The 19038-nt window shown below is 41.3% G+C and overlaps 2 protein-coding genes across 2 annotated transcripts; both read right to left on the reverse strand.

Annotated features, from left to right (window-relative positions):
* Positions 1-640: 640 nt before the first annotated feature.
* asb11 (ankyrin repeat and SOCS box containing 11) lies at positions 641-4552 on the reverse strand. The gene is made up of 6 exons (XM_070976541.1): positions 4370-4552; positions 4155-4262; positions 3101-3251; positions 2886-3020; positions 2287-2475; positions 641-2178 (listed from the first exon to the last, which is right to left on the reverse strand). The coding sequence occupies exons 1-6, from the start codon at positions 4550-4552 to the stop codon at positions 2054-2056; spliced, it is 891 nt and encodes a 296-aa protein (XP_070832642.1). The 3' UTR covers positions 641-2053.
* A 1231-nt stretch (positions 4553-5783) lies between these two features.
* Positions 5784-12626, reverse strand: piga (phosphatidylinositol glycan anchor biosynthesis, class A). The gene is made up of 7 exons (XM_070976787.1): positions 12498-12626; positions 10743-11225; positions 10384-10654; positions 10000-10132; positions 9547-9679; positions 7323-7529; positions 5784-6584 (listed from the first exon to the last, which is right to left on the reverse strand). The coding sequence occupies exons 2-7, from the start codon at positions 11187-11189 to the stop codon at positions 6315-6317; spliced, it is 1461 nt and encodes a 486-aa protein (XP_070832888.1). The 5' UTR covers positions 11190-11225; positions 12498-12626; the 3' UTR covers positions 5784-6314.
* Positions 12627-19038: the final 6412 nt, after the last annotated feature.

Raw genomic sequence — 19038 nt, forward strand, 5'->3', positions numbered from 1 at the left:
CGGTGTGAGACACAGACAGTTTGTTCAAAGTGGCAATATATTCTCACATGTACAGTTCATAACTACTGATTCTGGACATGAGCAACAGTGAGTCAGCACAGACGCACACACACAGACAAAAATCACAACATACGTCCCTCTTTCAGGGCCCGTGCTGAAGGCTGAGGCTTCTCCTCGCCGTTTAAATGTCAGCTTAACTCAGATCAAACAAAATTTTTCAGGTCTCTGCAGAGGTGACCTTTCAGGGTGGCATTTCAATACTGGAAAATAATTCCCCTTGAGCAACCAAACTCAGTCCATTCCTCAGTTCTTCAGATCCTTTCCTCTTACTGCTTTTCTTTTTTCTTTTTTTTTTTGTTACCATGTCCGTTTATCCTTAATTGTAGCCTGTGTCAGCCTTGACAGAGTTACAGAAGCTGTGCATACACCAAACCCATGTTGTTTGATCTTTACTTAAGATTACATACTCTATTTCCAGTACACCATGCTTCATTCACCAAATGTTTTCACTGATCTCTCTGTCATCAGGACAAAGTCTGAGGTTGTGTCCATTTTCGTTATTCACAGTCCATTGATGATTCATGTTACTTATAGTAGTTACTTATAGTATTATGATTTCAGTCAGGGCAGGAGAGAGGATCCTCGAGTCAATGGATTTATTGTAGGAAGTGCAGACATACATGTGCAGATAGCAGGATGATTAGAAAGGTTGAGCACGTTTGTGGTCCACAAAATGAAATAACAATATATGAAGCATTACAAGACATGAGAATGACGTGAGCAATCATTACCTAGTTTCAAAGATATTACTAGGGATGTAGAAGAAACCCCTTTTGCAAGTACTGAAATTACTGCACATGCAGTACTGCACATTTGGCCACATGACTGAATATTAATCTACATTACTGTTCATAAATCACAATGCCTAAGGCTAATAACTATAGCATATAGATCAAATCACAAACATAAAATAGCGACCAAGCGGTGCTCTCAAGGAGAAGAATTCAGAGACAATTAAAAAATAAGCTAACTTTATCTCTGAGAGCCATGCAAGAACCAATGGTAACTGCTGAATGGAAACACTGTGGAAACACAAAGGTAACTTACACTGTGCTAATTTACACACAGACAGTGGGAGAACATAAAGACTCCAGATTGTTCTCCTCTGCTCTGTATGCAGTGAGCGCAGACACCGACAGTCATGAGGCTAAATCACCAAAGACACTAAGAATACAAAACATGACTCTCTTTTTAGTGTTTACAAAGTGTACACATGGAAATTTACAATTCATACCTATTTTGTGAGATCCTTGCATAACAATATCAAAGTGTAATCTTAAAGGAGTACTCCACTGATTTATCATTGCACTCCTTCAATGGCGTTGACAGTTTTTAAGAAAATGATCAAAATCACTGCAGCAGAACCAGAGATATCAACAGTTTTATTCTTCCTTCTTCTATCAAAGCCTGGTGCCTACATTACCCACAGGTCTGTTGTGCCAGTAGCAGCTAATGTAGCCTTCAGCCACAAGTCTCAAGCAAGGTTGAGGAGCAGGATACAGGGATTTGTTGAGCTCACTTCTTTCCAACAAGGATGCAGTTTTCAGCCCCAACAGATGCTGACTCAAAAGACATGATTTGAGGCAATTTATCAGCTTTCACACAGCTCTCTCTGGAGCCATAAAAGGCACAATAACACCCCACAACACCTGTGAACAGATTTTGATGTGCAGCTTTCCTTTAATGTAAAATACATTAAATGGAAAGCATTTCATTAAAGGTATATAAATACAAAACCTGATTCATTACAGGCACTGCAATATGAACGCAACTTGAAACTTTACACCCTTGTATTCAAAATATTTCATTTAAGTAATACATACATTGATAATTGTAACATTAAAAGCAACTGCATTGCAAAATCAGAGGACTGACAAAACATAGTCCCATTTTCCAAATGCGCATGTCTTTTCTCTCGTGCCTTGTTAGTGACAAGGCACAAATGTGAAGGACAAATCAGTACACGGGGCACACAGAGAGCCACAGAGACATCTCATTGGTAGAGGAGGAAGTCCTTGATACTGTGAGGAAGGAAGAGGCTGGAGGCTCTGTGGAGACGACTCCTTCCCAGACTTCGGCGAATACAGAACCGACAGAGTTGAGACAGAGAGCAAGGACCTGGGCAGGCAAGGGCAGAAAGAAGGAGTTTTTAATACCTTCTAGAAAATAAAGTAACCAGGTTTTGGGTGGTGGTGGAACATGCATGTGAAATTGTCTAAAACACACCTCTTTTCTGCAGGGCAATTCTCTCTTCACTGTTTGGCAATGACAGATCCAGAGGAGTCTTTCCCTCTGCGTTCCTACAACACCCATCAGCCCCAAAGTCCAGCAGAAGATCCACAACGTTGGCTCCTCCACCTCGAACTGCAGCATGTAGAGGACTGTCCTGCCCACACCCTATTCGAACATCTGCTCCTACACGTGCAACAGAAACGGTTAAACACCTGATCAAAGTTGAAAGGTCAGAACAGCCAAATAACGTGATTCAGACAATAAACATCAAAACCATCCAGGTGTCCTCACAGACTGTTTGTTCTGGCACTGGAAAATGGTGAGTAATCAGGAAGTGAAAAGACGGGAACTACGAGCACAGCTATGAATCATTTTAAATGATGTACAGCAACAGTTGGGCAAATTGAACCAACAAATGCAGGCATGCATTTAGAGATAATTTTTATATAACTTGCGTAGAACATGCCTGAAAGCTCGAGGGTCTAATATGAAGTTCATCACATCATATATGTTCCTGTTTGGGGTATAAACAGCTCTCTGTGTCACTTATGACTGTTCCTGACTTACACTGCAGGGTTTGCAGATTACATTACCTGAGTGCAGCAGCATCTCCACACAGACGGCAGCTCCAGCCAAGCAGGCAGAATAAAGCGGCGTCCCCACCACCGGCAGCTCCACATCGATATGAGCTCCGTATGACAGCAGCAGCTCCAGACACTCTCTGTGACCTGATGGAGAAACAGCACAGCATGAGAATCTGTGCACTTACAGATAACGCCTTTACACTCAGACATTCGCACATATGCACCTTTCTTAGCAGCCTCGTGGACGGGTGATGCCAGCTGGTTGGGGGTGTGGATGGAAGCTCTGTGCTGCAAGATGAGCCGGACACAAGCAGCGCTTCCGCTGCTGCACGAGTTGAAAAGAGGTGTAGCACCATCTGTTGATACTGCCTCCACCTATAGAGATATGACAGGAAAGATAATGATAGCGGGCTGCAGCAGGTAGTGCGCGTGCCGCACAGCAACAAGGTTGCTGGTTTGAATCCCAGGTCAAGCCTTTCTGTGTGAAGTTTGCATGTTCTTCCCGTGTATGCGTGGGTTCTCTCCGGGCACTCCGGCTTCCTCCCACAGACCAAAAACATGCTCATTAGGTTAATTGGTGACTGTAAAATTGCCCCTAGGTGTGAATGGTTGTTTTTTTGTGCCCTGTGATCGACTGGCGACCGGTCCAGGGTGTACCCTGCCTCTTGCCCGTTGACGGCTGGGATAGGCTCCAGCACCCCATGCAACCCCGAAAGGGACAGGCGGTATAGAAAATGGATGGATAGATAATGATAGCAAGAGCTGCAGATTGTCCTCTGCATTTTTTTTTTTTTTTTTTTACCAAATTACCAAGTCTTAAAAGTTCATATATTAATAAAATGCCACAATGGTGGTGATGATATAGCTTTCTGTGGATCTCAGTGGGCTTGAGGGTGGTCTTATGAGTCTGAGACCAACTAGTTGAACAAAGGAGGGAGAATCATTGCATCCATTTTCTTCTTCCAGTTTCTGATTAATCTCAAGTTTGTCATGTTAAATTTTACTCTATTCTCAACTTGACTTTCTGTTGAATTTGTGAATTTCTAAGTATGATTCACAAATATCTGAACCTTTGTGCAATCTTAATTTTCTCTCCCTGGACAAATACATCAGATTCGATACCCAAATCAGTCCCTTCTGTGAAAAACACCTCTGGCATGATAAAATAAAACACATTTCTTATTCAAGATTTGTTCATTTGGCCATTCCTCCTGATTTAGAGCATAAACACTCTAAAAACAAGCCCATCTTCAAGCTGAAACTAGACATTGCTCTTACAGCTGCACCGTTGTCCAGCAGGAATCTGGCACAGGCATAATGGCCACCAAGGCAAGCTTCATGGAGAGGAGACACTCTGTCCATGGTGAGTGTGTCTACATGGAAGCCCTGCGGGGGACATCAGAGAGGATAACACTTCCATATACAATCATGCATGAACTGCACATTGTTCTGTATTTGATAGATACATAAAGAAAGACCCATATGAAATTAACCTGAGCAATGAGGCCTCTCAGGTGTAGCAGCCTGCCCTGGTAGGCGGCTTCATGAAGAGGAGTTCTGTCCGACCAGGAGTCTGAGAGGCAGAAAAAGATCAGGAAGGTTTCAGCAGACACACAGCAGCACTCATGGCCATCTGATCTCGCCCTCTGTCCATTGTAATGTTGAGACGGCCTCATCTGAATACATGTTTATCTGGTTTTTCAGGGTCATCCCAACCCTGAACACCAAACTTACTCAACAACACAAACCCAGGGTCTCGTTGGCTTGGAAAGTTTGTGCGTTTGCTCAAGAAATAACAAATATTCCACACGTATGACCTTTAATTTCCCTCATATCACAACAAAACTTAGCTGAAAGAGACGGAGAAAAAACTTACCGGCCATCAGTGAGTTGCATGCCAACCCTCCATAAATGTACAAGGGGCTCTGCCACGGTGGAGAGCAGAGGGAAACCTCTGCTTGAACAGCAGCCATGATGAAAATGAAACAACAGCAGAATCTTTCACAACTGTCCAGGACTTGAGCTCATCCAGTCAGATACACAGGCCTGAAGTCGGTCTTCCTCCCCCTCTTATCTGGGTCCTTGGCCACCTCCCCCACATTGCCACCTTCCGCCCACCCTTGTCCCAGTCCATGGATGGAGTCTACAGTATGTGCATAACAATGGTTGTTTGGGTAGCCTGTGCTGATGTTACACCTTGAATAAGGCACTCCTGCATGCAAAGAGCTACAAACAGAGGGACACACACACACAGGCTTTGGACAAGTTTCACGCTTGAGACATTTGGACGAAACAAGAGCAGATTACTGTATTCCACGTGGCCAAATCTGTGAAGTGTGAAAGTGCACTATCCTCGGTTAAATCAACATATTTTCAGCTAAAGGCATATATATTATTATCGATGTGATTGAAATATTACATCACCACCGGGTCTAAATGTAATGACTATTTACAAAAAACACACCAACTTCATCCAAAACATATTCTGAAGAATTGTCCATAACAAAGACGCAGCTCCTCATATCTCTCTAAAATTAGCTCTACATGTTGACACACATGTACTGATCTGCACAATACATAACAAAGCTCTACGTTTTCAACGTTAACTCTCTCTACGTGGACTCAGATAACAAGGGTTTTTCTTGCAGGCACGATAAAATGTTCAACCTCCAATCACAATGCTATGCAAATCCCCACTGTTAGCCTTGAAAAGCCATGCTATCCTATCCTTATCACCTCCCGTTTCACAGCTATCCTGTGTTTTGTCTGCCACTCTCAATTTTGCAGAATTGATTCTGGGGAAGTAGTTGTCCAGTGTCCTTCTAGGAGTGCGCTCTAATATCATGGTCTCTAGAAGATAAAGCTGACAACAATGTAGACAATCTGAATGAAAAGACAGAAACAGATGAAACATCAGAAAGTATGCTTTATTTTTCAGAGTTTCATATAAACATAACACAATCATTAAACAAAGGAGTGGCATTTATGATAAGAAAAACAGACAAATTAAGCAAAATGCACACAGCTTTGCACAAGCTGTATTTTACCCACAACACCATTGTTCTATATGAGGTATGTAATGCATCCATCTGAAAATAAGCTACTGCCATTTAGTTTCCCAGTAAGAGTACAATAAACCAGCCCTTTTACTCCCTCTGTTCAGTGCAAGCAACAGTGTGTACAACAAATCAAAAAAGTGGCTTTTGAAGCTCCACGAAGTGCCATAGGTTTCCATTTTAATCATTAAATACATGTATAAAAAAAATACTCCAAAGTCTTTGATAAAACGCTTCCACACAAGGTCCTGTTTGATAAGTAAATGTAAACAATGTTTCATGAGTGTTTAGTAGCCATGTTTCAAATGTCACTCGGCACCATACACACGGCATATGACACCGTGTAAGCAGCTAGAAGTGAGGCAGGGGTGTGGAGTGATCACTAGGATGAAACATTTGGTTTTGCGGCTCGCTTCGTGGCACTGACTTTACTGCTTGCTTCCTGCCTCCATAGACCGTGAGGGCCGGTGGCGTCCACAGTGACGTCCATGACCCTGTCTGGCACCAACCACTGCAGAAACAGCAGGAAGAGGAAGTCTAAAACAGCCACAAATGCAAAGATGGAGCCAGCCACCGGGCCACAGTGACCCCTCAGCCTCCGCAACCGTCTGTCCAGGGGAAGCACCTCCTCTCCAGACACTCTGTCGTACACCTGAGAGGACAAACACAATTAGCGAATTGTCGACAGACAACTCACCATCTACTGTTCAGTGTGAAGCTCAGTCCCTGCAGCCTCGGTGGTGTGAGCAGTCAGTAAATTAGCAGACACAGAAAAAAAATCAGGTTACTCAGTGAAATCATAAAGCGTGTCGACATGCACTGTAGTAACATGGTCACTGTATCTGTGTATACATTCACCAGCTCAGCAATCAGAGTGCTCCTCTTTCCCACATGTTATTGTAACTGTATTAGTGATACAAGACGCTACAACCAGCGCAAAGATTGCTGAATTTTACAAATATCCAACTGCTCATCTGTGGAAACTTACTTAGAGTTGAGAGGCTAGTTTATTGTCACACGCATGCTCATCTTTAGAATTAGGACCTGGTACCGTGTAAACATTAGAGCAAGACTGATAAACTGGGACAGATGTATCAGCCCATATTAGCTTATTGGGAATATACTGGTATCAATGTATATATATATGTACACACACACATATATATATATATATATATATATATATATGGACCAATAAGTAAGAGGAAATGACAAACTATGATGATTTTACACTAATGTCCTGATCAGGATGTGTCTCGGTCACCAAACTAAAGGTTCAGCTGCAGCCAGCTTTGGTCTGTGAAAGAATGAACTACATGTTTAGTACATGTAAATGTACTTACAGAATACGACTAAATGAAACAGCAGGTTTTAGTGTTGGTGAACCCACCTTTTCAGTCCTCTCTGCAACGTTTCTCCAGGTGTAGAGGTTTCGCACAGAAGCATGGATGGAGGCGGGGGAGGGGACAGACCCTGAACGTTGCTTGGCAATGACCGTCTCCAGGCCAGCACACAGCGACCGCACAGTGGGCTCACACAGGGTAATCAAGTCCTCAGGTAACACCTCAGGAATGCCCCCTACACGAGTGCTAACCACCTAAGAAATAAGACAAAAAATGGATGCAAACATTATACAAACAAAGTATAAATCACTCGCAAGACTGCAACAGCATCTGCTTTAGCATCACTTTAAACATTTTAAAGTGCTTTTCCTACCTTATGAAAAGCAAATGGCTTCGCTTTGCCATGACCAAAGAGTAAATTATGACCTTCGCTGACCTCTTACGGCCGAAAAGTTTCAAGTCTGTTTCCTCTCTGACCACACCCTGCATCACTGTTGTTCTATTGCATCTGAAACCACACCCAGCAGAGATGTGACGGTGTACTGACCACACCTAGACTGCACTGTAGGTCAACAAGAACAAGACTTTCATGTTGTTGTATTGAGTCATTCGGGAGGGAGATTGTTGATATTGTCATCTGTCCTCCATTAGCATGCCAGATTTACCATCCCTCTCACTCCCCCCATCTCCCCTCCCCTTTCCCACGTCCTGTGCATGAGCACAAACGCCATCTGTTGCTGATTGGCTGGAATAGTGTTGTGTGGTTCAGTCCCGACAGAGCCACTTTGTTTGTTTCCCATCGACAGAGTCAAAGCTGTGAACACACACCAGAAAAAAACAGACAGCTAACGGACTGTAATATTTCCAATATCAACAATCTTTTTTTCCAGAATGACTCACCACCTTTAAAGAGACATCAGCCTCTACGTTGCTTCAAATGCATTAAAGAAAATGTTTATTTGTCAGCCTGAGCTTATGCTCAGAGGCCTCACATGCCTGTCATGTCTTTCCATCATTCAGACATAGATGACTTTTATGTTTATGTTCTTTATGGCTTCATTCAGAAGAAGAGTGTTTCAGTTACAGGCTGCTTTACTGATGGATTTTAAAACGTACTTTGCTGCTGACGTCTTAATTAATGACCCTTATGAATGTGACTGATGCTCGTCCCTGCTCCTTCAAGTGAATCTATTCATCATTTAAGTTATGAGACAGCCTCTTTCTAATCTCTGACAGCGTAAATAAGTATAGAATAACAGGATGTTAAGTTGAGACTTTTTTTAAAAAAATTCCTATTAGCTCACGTGCTGTTTTTCCTCAATTCTACATCACAAACCCACTTTTGTTTTGCACTACTGTTATCAATGCTAATATCTGCTCACATTATCCATTTCATCTGGTGCAATTTCTAAGTTGTATATTTCTCTCAACAGTGCAACAACACTACTTATTATCCATGCTGGCAACAGTACTGTTATAAACTGTATATAATGTTCATATACACAGTCCAAGTATTTCTCAAGTGCAATACAGCATATGACATTAGTAGTTTTTCTCAAGAATATCGTCAATTGTACTTTTTTATGACAGTGGGATTTTTATGGCATTTACTATTTTTTATAACCTGTACAAATGTACATGTACAGAGTTGTTTTTCTATTCTGTACACTTTTTTATTTTGACCTCTTTATGCCACTGTGCTTGCTCTTTGTAATACTTGCTGGCTGTAATGACTGAATGTCACCGGTGTGGGACCAATAAAGTCTTATCTTATCATATCTTCTCTTCCTCCTGTGACACACCAGACCTAACTTTCCCTGCTTCACGTGAGTGTCTGGCTGGTCAGCTGCTGCAATTTGCAACTATTATTGTCAACAATTTTACTTTAAATTGCCTCTACCATTGTTCCCTTATGTGTTGACCAACCACCTTCAAGCGCACACTGGCAGGAAATCAAGAACACAGCCACAACCTTTTCAGCTGTGTCAAGCCAGCTGAAGGGGCTTCTGGGGAGCTGTTCTGGTAAAACTGGCCGCATTGAGATTTGTAGTTTGTCGAGTCTTGTTTTAAAATTAGTTTTAGAAAGTAAATGTACACACAGGAAATGCAGCTTCCAAGTTTATTTCTTAGATATAAGAAGCACTGCAACATGTACTTCCAACAGTGTTCAAGTTTTCACTTCAATCTAACAATACACTGATCAATTTACTCCTCTCCCTCTTTGCCCCACATCTCTGGGATCTTTGAACTATTGCATGAATAGCAACAAACCTGCAGTCCACAGCTGGCTCCTTCCACAATGGCCATGCAGAAGGCCTCAGTCAGAGATGTGTTCAGGAAGATGTGACCCTGCACCAGAACTCCACGAACATCTTTATGCTCCAGCGCCCCCAGCAGTCGCACCCTGCAGGGGCCCAAATCAAGGAAGTAAAGCACGTGTAATACCTTCACACACAAAGCCAGACTGCTGTCAGTTTCTGGACATTCACCACCCAGTTAATGCAACAGCTCACTGTACTTCCATACACATCACTGCTTAAACACAACCATCTCCAGACACTTATAAATATGCAATGAATGCTAAACAGTGCACCCAACTTTCAGTTCATGAAATGTGGCTGCTGCAATATTAATGCAATGTTACTGCAGAGACTTGTCCTGAAAGAGGTTGAAGTGGTTCTTCCCTATCACATGATTCCAGGAATTATGAGCATCCAGCAGTACCTGTCATGCAGCTGGTATTTCTCTCTCACTTCCTCCAGCACAATTCTCTTCGGTCCCTCTCCACCAATTATGAAATGCAGATCTGGATGTTTGAGGCAGAGCTCTGGGATTATCCCACCCAGAAGATCAATTCCTGAACAGAGGAAGAGATCGTGAACACTTGCTTCAAAAACAATGATCATGCAGCACTTAATCAATGATCATTATGGCCCAACCAATACTAAGCATTAGCGACTAGTACAGATATTGATATTTGAGTGCTGAAAAATCCGATACTTACATCAGCTGATATACACATATATATGTGTGTGTACGTGTGTGTGTGTAATACTAATAATGCCTAATAATAATGCAATAATGCCTAACACAGCATTATTTCCGTACCTTTGCGGTAGACAAGACGGCTGATCACAACAATAGTGATCCTGTCATCTCTGCGCTGGGAGGGGTCGGGGGTAAAGTCCGTAGGGTCAACAGCGTTGGGAATAACAGACACTATCTCTGGGTTGAGTGTTGCACGGAGCACTGTGTTCTCCTTACTGGTGTATGACACGCACACAATGTGGTTGGTGTCACACAGTGACACAGTCAGAAGCTTGTTGGTCAGCACAGAGCTCACGTCAGCAAAGCCAAACAGCGAATGGTCAGTGAACACCTGAAAATGATGATACTCTTTAGGCTCATGTAAGAAGATTATGTGAAGCATAGTGACATAAACCTGGCTCATAATAAGTTATACATACCGTGTTAAGGCCCATGGTCTTAGCATGGAACAGTGCATCATGGGCCATGGCAGAGAACGAGCTGTGTGCGTGCACCACGGTGATGCGTTCCCTTACAAACACACAGCGCAAGAGTGGGAGGCTGTGGAAGCAGGTGGTGGCTGTGGACTGGTTGTACATCACCTGCAGGGGGAGGTAGTAGACCTTAAGTCCTTTGGTCAGGTACCTGACACCCTTCCTTCTGCCATAGGCATGGGTGACAATTACCACCTTGTGTCCCTTTTCAATCAAACACTGGGATAGCTGGTAAATGTGACTTTCCACTCCTCCCATATTGGGATAGAAGAAGTCAGACACCATGCAGATGTTGTGCTTCCTGCTGGGGATCCAGGCCGCCTCTGCAGGAGCTCCAGAGACTCTCTGAGATGAAGGCTTATTCACAGTTGCCGCTTTCCTTCGTTGGCCCATTGTAAATTTCTTGGGTGGCTGTGCAACTCACCAGTGCTGAAATAATTAGATCACCGATTGATTAGTTGGATCATCAAAGAATGAATTGATAACAAAAATATTTTAATCATGAAGTAAGAAGTTAATAATTTTCAGGTAAAACTTAGCATACATTTAGTGCGGAAACAAATTAATTCCAAAATTAATTTAGTTTCCTCCTTTTGTTCAACCAACAATCCAAAACCAGCAAATGTTTGGCCTTTTTGTTGATAGATGACTTATTTGTTATTTGAATACCAAAAAATTTGGCGATTAACTTTGCATCCATCAACCAATCCATCAATCTGCTAATCATTTCACCACCAATTAACATCCAAGGAACTTCACTTGAACTTGAAGTCCAGAAAAATACAATTATGATACATTAGCCACATATTTGACCATCAACACAATATCTGGTCCAATATATATATTAAAAAAAAAACACCTCCCACAGCACTGACTACTCAGAGGTGACATGATATCCAGGTATTCACCAACTATTCTGCCTTGTTGAGCCCATAAATTTCTAATTCACCTCAAGTGTGCTTTAGTGAATCAAAAACATTTTTCTTTCTTTTTAGTGTTGACCAACATGAACTCCTGTAATAGTATAAATGCTATAATCCCTGTTTCACGAGGGACAGGTCAAGCAGATTTTATGGAACAAGGTGGATATTTATTGATAAATTGGATAGTTTTTACATACAGTTCTGTTTTCTTATTTATTTTCTTTTATGTTATGTGTCCACCCCACCCCCCATTACTGTATGTACTTTTGGTCTGAGTTTTGTCTGCTCATTGTCTGTTTGTTTCTAGTGTGTAACACACTTTTTTTATTGTCTTGATCCAAAAATAAATCAAATCAAATCAAATAAGCCAGTTCTGACGACCTAGGGTTTAGAGCTGCGTTCAAATCTCTCCATAGCCCATTAAACGCACCTTTGATACTGTCATAACGCAGCACCTGACTCCTTTCAAGACAGGATGTAGCAACGTGTCTCTTAGCATTACAAACGTTTTGGGGTGAATTGTTCCCTGAACTTACATTTGCTGACAGTTTGGCTATGGTGCGGCAGGCAAGATCGCCTATCAGTACAAACCATGTATTTACAAAAACCTCTCAACTCTCTGGTATATTGTAAGGCGACAACTCCTCTGAGCTACATTAACGTGTTTTATGCCTTATCAATTTCAATACACGTTAGCATCAAGCCAACAATCTTCGTTCGTATTTAACCACTTGGTTGACATTAAAACAGATAGTTCTGCTCCTTAGAATTGCCTTACCGTGAACAAAACGTCAATCTTCTTCTAGCCTGTGACAAAACACAGAACTGTTTTTCAGACGTAGATTCATTTTTACTCGCTAGCACTGAGCTAACCAGTTAGCCGTCCGTGTCACTTCCTGGTATTTCTATACGTCACACGCAATGACGTACGGTGGAGCAGTTGCTGCCCTCTGCTGTGTGGACGCTGGAATAGAGGAATACTACATGCTAAATCTAAATTTGACCATAACTACAACTCTTTGTTTTTTTCTCTAAATCCAGGGAAAGCTTTATATACACAATACACTGCTTTCTAAGTTTCCTGTAAATATATATGTATATATCTGTCTGAGGTTAGCCGAGGCAAGCTTAAGGCTAACTATACACAAGAATTTAGAAGAAGAATAAATCCTTTATTAGTCACATTAACACAACATGCGGAGTTAGGAGGGGAAGCTGCACACGCCACGTACTTTTAAACCATCCTTGGTCAGTCCTTCCTCCGCGGCAGACCAGGAGCGGTGGGCTGCGACTGACGCCAGTTCCTCTGTCGTCACGATTGGTCAGTTGGTGATCTTCTTGCATGTTTTTAGTGTGGGTATTTTTATGGAGGATGCCCCATGTGAGCACGGGGAGATCATGCAAACTCCACAGAAAGACCCCTTTTTCCTCGAGCAGCAGTAACCGAAGGCATGGTGGAGGAGGTTCCCACAGCGGGAATCGAACCGGGACCTTCTAGCTGTGAGGCGACAGTGTTTCCACCGTGCCACCTACTTACTATACTGTATTTTTATGAATGGTGAATTCCCTAAACAGCCAATAATGGTTTATTTATTATCATTTTAAATTATTACTCATTGGACTTACATGGATATGGATTTTGACTACTATTATTGTTAATTAATTAGTGTCATACTTTCATGTTTAATATATATTTTGTAGAAACGTGAATGGTGTTTGTTTTCACAGGAGTGCACTATGTGTCTGTTTGCTGACAGATGTCTATATTGGTTGTGGATATGGTCCAGTGAAGGCAAAAAAGGGAAATGGACTATTTAAAGGGAAATGAGTTCGTGGCTAGCGGTTCCTTTTTTTCTCTTTTTTTTTCAAACTTTATTACTCTGTTACACTATGGATCACAATGTAATCTGGAAAATATTGACAAACATGTATACATACTGTGAAATGCCTGAGCTGAATTCAGGTAAACAATGCAGAGGACTAACTCAGTGCTCTTGTCATCTCTCCCTCACACACACATACTGGTCACACAGCACTGAAAGCTGCCACATTTCTTCCAGCTCCACAAAAATAAGTCAGAATTTGCTCTCTGTCCAGGATCCATTAACGAGCCTCAACATGTTGGAAATATGTTCAGTAATAGTGATATCTAAGAATATGCTGTGCAACCTAACCATTTACAGTGTTGCGTTGTTAAGCACGCATCAGAACAATTTACAGAAAGAACGCACAAGTGACAATGACAACAGGATACAAAATGCCATGAGGGATTATCAACACATAAACAAATGACAGTTGTACAAAAAGACACAAGGGCTGAAAAGGGAAAGGTGGATTTCACTTGAACCTTTTGTTTGACCTCGAAAAAGTCCACATATTTATGCTGTCACTTGGTTATCCATTCTCTTCAAGCTTGCCTCAGATTTGGTGTGCTCTCCTGGTTGCAGCAACAGAAGCAAGGTTGTTGACCGAACCCAGGACATGGGACCAGAGTTGGACTGACCCAGTTCATCTGCCGTAGTTCAACAACATCTTTTCTTTTCTCTGTCTGGCTGTCGAGATTGGGATAATTTGCAGGCATTACTTTTGGTGTCACACCTCTTGAATTTTACAAAGCTGTCACAGGGGTCCTTCCAAACCGCGATGTACAACATACAAAGAAACAGCACTCCAGTATAGCACAAAGGAAGTTACAGAAGAGCGGGATACATTTTAACACACATTTATATGAGAAAGGAAGAAGATTGTCCAAGGACCTTGACAGACATTCACAGTAAATTGTCAGCCTTAAACACATACATATGTGTTATACACCTTCTATTAATGTCTGCATTACATTGTATTTACATGGAAATGGTTTCATGCTAGATGAATATCACCTCTGTGGTTATAAAAGGACCATGATATAATTTTAATACAAAATTGTTGCACAAGCAGAATTCATATTTTTCATAATTGTTGCAAAGCAGATGAAGTTATCTAAAGTGGCAAATATCTCTGTATTAAAAACTTTCTTTTCTCACATTTAAATCATGACAAATCATAGACTCTATACAGAGCTGCCAAGGTACATTCAATCATTCAGTGGCTCAGTTTTATAATGTGTTTCTAAAGGAAATGAAGTGCACAGTTCAAGTTTACACCTTGAGGATTGAAAAGTAGTTTGTATTTCATTTTGTTGTTAATTTGATTTTTCAAGTATATCTGAGTCAGTTTAATTTAACTGCCTTGTTGACATTTTTCCGTGACAACAAGCCAGTTTTTCCAGAGTGCAGTTATTCTGAATTCCACAGTTTACACAATAGTGGACAAACCCAGTGCTCTATTTCTGTCTTGTGGTGATTTCTGTATTATTTGTGCATCGTTGTTACTGATTGGATCTACATTTAGGACTTCATCTTCACATTGTAGTGGGCAATCTCCTCGTACAGTCCTTGAATTTGAAGAAAATAGTATAAACATCTGCCAGAAAACATCCATAAAAGCTCAGAAAATGGACATCCTTTGCTGAAACAAAACCCTCCATGAGTGGAATGAAGACAGGGTGAAACCTGCCTGTAATCAGTCTCTGTATGAGCATGAGGCCATATTCATGACAAACCACCTTTTGGTGAAAAACGCATTCACATATTCACTTTGCCAGTCATCACTTCTCTTTTCTTTGGTAAACTCCTGCATCAAAGACAAAAGACATGGAATTTCACTAAGAGTCAGGAACAGAGACAAAAATCTAGTCAGAAAAGCAAGTTAACCACTGCAGTGTCATATAACTGTGGTTTAACCACCTCTGGCATTACGGCAAACAGCTGTAAACCTTACCGTGACCATTTCCAACGACACCACAAGAGCAGGGTAAATCCAAGCACCATCATAATGGGAATGATTTTCATGTAATGATATCTCATGAAATCTGGTTGGTTTGGTTTCAAAGAATATCCTGTGGGAAATGAAGAAAATTGTAAAAATATGACACTGCAAAAAACAGAATGATGAATTTTAGCTGATGATTTGGTGTGACATCCTAAACTTTACTTTTTAAAGTGTTTTACAATATGTGGCATCATGACAGCTGCTATTCACAGCTAATGTTGTAATGCATTTATTGTGGGGTAGTAGTGGGCTATACGTGAGTTCCATCCTCTCTGAAATAAATAAAAACAAGTAGTTACCAATCATTGTGCTGCAGTCACCACTAATGATAGTTGGTAAGCCTTTGGCCTTGACGCGACATGTAGGTTTTATGAATCCGTTGAGTGTAGTGACGAGTTTGCTGGTGAAATGGTAGGGGCCAGTGGAAGCAACCAGGGTGTTGCTGTGGGTTATGCCAGTTGTGGATGAGTTTGTAAGAATCTGTCCATCAAAAATCCACTGAAGCTCAGCCTCTCTGTAGCGTCCCTTTGCGTCACACTGGAAAACCTTTTCACTTAAATCACCTGTGAGGTTGTTGACAAGGTCCTTCTGACAGACATGGTAGCTCGCTGGTGGGAGATGACTCAAGTTAAAATTGTTGCTTCTTCTGTAATTTATGAATCATTGATCAAACACTGTAGGTATGCATAATAAATGAATGGCTCACCAGAGATGTTTAGATGTACAAAGAATTTCTTGTATTTCCCTTGACTGTAAAAAACACATCTGTATTTTCCCAGGTCATCAGTTGTGATGTTGGATAGGAGGACAGAGCAATTCTGGTTGTTCTCTGCCAGAAATGTTTTGGCCCTGCCGTTGTATCTGCCAAAGAAGACTGAACTGTTCAGGCTGTGTTTAAGCACCAGCATCATGTTTGGTTCTTCCATCTGCCACTTAAACTCCTTGTCCAAATTTCTCTCTGGACAGGTGCATGGCAGGAGGACACTGTCTTCAAAGACGCCTGTGATAGTCACGTCATCACCTTCAATACAAAAGGTAAATTAGTTTGGTTACTCAGACTCTCTTCAAAATGTCTGTTTTAATAGACATTTTTCATCAGGCTATATACACTGCAAAACACTCAACTCAAGAACCAAAGTTTCCCTTCAAAATGAATGTTTTATTTTGTTTATTTTCAGGGACAATGCACATCGATCAACATCACAATGAAAAATGTGCCAACTTTACAACATGTAAATGGAACAGGAGAAAGCAAAACATGTAGTAACTCAACAGGATAAAAAGCTTAGAGGAGTGAGGTGGTGGCATTAAAAGTAGGACATGTACAATACAGGCGATTAATACAAATCTGGGTTAAGCAGACAATCAGTGCAGGCAGTGAAAACATTACAGAATGCAGGTAGAACTAGAAAGGCGCAATCTGACAAACAGACAAAAAGGCAAGCATATGAGGACAGACAAGGCAAGCATGTGTGACTAGTAACAGCAGGTCTGGTTGCTTTTTAACCGAGATCAAATGCAAAGGAACGCTAACACGGGCAGATCCAGGGGCAGGGCCACTGAAGCGTTGGCCCCAGCTGAAATCTGATTGGCTCCAGAAATGACCGTGTTTGCATCAGAGCACATTACATTGTTAGCTAATGTTAGCTAGCTGGTGAAGCTAAGCATAGCTGGGTGCAACATTATCTAGTATATGTGTGGGCCATTTCCACACAAAGACTGGCTTGGCTTGTCTCGATGTGTCAGTAATACTCAGGAATGATTTCCATCTCTGATTCAAGAGTGTGTCTTACACTCATGACACGCTTGAGCGATGGCATTTCAAAACAGTGGGCTGATCACGGCTTGGACTAGCAGTTACAGGATCTCCTGGGAAACCGTGGATGAACACCTTCCATGTCCTACATTCCTGATTTTCCCACAGTAAAAACCCCAGTGTTTTTCAGTCACACAGTGTGGCCGAAAAAAGAAGCTGTTTACCTATGAATGTTTGCAGTAAGAGCCTATTGTCTGTGGCTCTTAATCTAACATCTCAGCTGTTTGTGCTTGAACTCTTTCTCCATCAGTACTAGTGTTTTTATTGAAGAACAGCTGCTAACAAAGCTCTCCTAATTCAATGATAAGACACACAACCAGTTTCCATAATGTGCAGTATGTTTTCTTTAAACACCAAAAGTGTTTAACTCTCATACAGTGCATGCTGGGATTTCTGCTTATATGCTGATCCCAGTGGTGGAAAGTAACTAAGTACATTTACTCAAGTGCTGTACTTAAGTACCATTTCCATTTTACCTCTAGCTTCTACTCTGCTAAGTTTAGAGGAAAAATTGTACTTTTTACTTATTTAATACATGTGTTTAACAGCAAAAGTCATTCATTACATTTTATATTAAGATTTTAAACTAAAAACACATCTGATAAGCCAATAAAATACATTGTTAAAGATTAAACCAGTGGTTCTCAACTTTCTTGGCTTGTGGCCTCTAATGAAACATCAGTGAGTAGTTAGGGCATCGCGTTGTGTTTCAAATAACTATGAGAGTATCAGTTCCACCTCAGAAACATTCCCCCTCCAAACTTCTCACATGGTTTCATTTAAATAACTGCTTGAGGCTGAAAAAGGTCAAACTAATGGACATTTCACAAGCAACGATTAGATTAGACACAAGTTCTATAAATGAAAACAGATTTGTGTATCTAAACCTGCTTTTACTTCCTCTCCAATTAATCATCTCATGACCCCTCATGTTCATCAGGGTGACCCTATAAAGTAGTTAAAAGCTCCACTTCGAACAACCACAACAGAAAAATGCTGCTTTGACAATGATGAGTATTGAGTGATGATGATGAGTATTCACAGTTTCATATATGACAATGTGTGTGAATATTGTGCTGTTAGTCATGACCCTCAGTGTCTGGACTCACTAAGGCAGAGCAAGGACAGGGAGGAGGAGGAGGAGGAGGAATGCTACCTATCTGGACATGTACAAGTTTTTACTCACAGTATTTGCATAAACGAACATAATGCAAGTCATCTTCATGTGTCTACAGTGTTATTCAAGTAAGGTTAGTTTTTTGCATGTTCATTCTTATGTTTGGAATCATTTATCAGATACTGTTATTCTCTTTGCAGATCACACACACACACACACACACACACACACACACACACACACACACACACACACACACACGCCCACGCACGCACACACACACACACACACACACACACACACACACACACACACACACACACACACACACACACACACACCTGCTTTAATTTTCCTGTCTTTTACATTTTGATGTGTTTGATGTTACTTATTTTTGTTCCCCCCGTCTGTCTAATGTGTCAATAATTATTGAAATCACGGGATGTCACAAACCATTAAATCTCTCCCTCCATTCTTATCTTATCTTATTACTGTGCAGAGTTTTTGATGTGACCT

Source organism: Chaetodon trifascialis, chromosome 12 (genome assembly GCF_039877785.1).
Source record: "Chaetodon trifascialis isolate fChaTrf1 chromosome 12, fChaTrf1.hap1, whole genome shotgun sequence".
Classification (NCBI taxonomy): domain Eukaryota; kingdom Metazoa; phylum Chordata; class Actinopteri; order Chaetodontiformes; family Chaetodontidae; genus Chaetodon; species Chaetodon trifascialis.

Bases quoted from the DNA above. Each gene is read 5' to 3' on its own strand.
- asb11 (XM_070976541.1), bottom strand. From the start codon at position 4,552: ATGAGGCCGTCTCAACATTACAATGGACAGAGGGCGAGATCAGATGGC. The intron at 4,263-4,369 runs GTTAATTTCATA...TGTCCCCCGCAG, and splicing joins TGAGAGGCCTCATTGCTCAG to GGCTTCCATGTAGACACACT. The intron at 2,179-2,286 runs GTGTGTTTTAGA...TTGCCTGCCCAG, and splicing joins AATTGCCCTGCAGAAAAGAG to GTCCTTGCTCTCTGTCTCAA.
- piga (XM_070976787.1), bottom strand. From the start codon at position 11,189: ATGGGCCAACGAAGGAAAGCGGCAACTGTGAATAAGCCTTCATCTCAG. The intron at 10,655-10,742 runs GTATGTATAACT...CATCATTTTCAG, and splicing joins AGACCATGGGCCTTAACACG to GTGTTCACTGACCATTCGCT. The intron at 7,530-9,546 runs GTTTGTTGCTAT...CTTATTTCTTAG, and splicing joins GAGCCAGCTGTGGACTGCAG to GTGGTTAGCACTCGTGTAGG.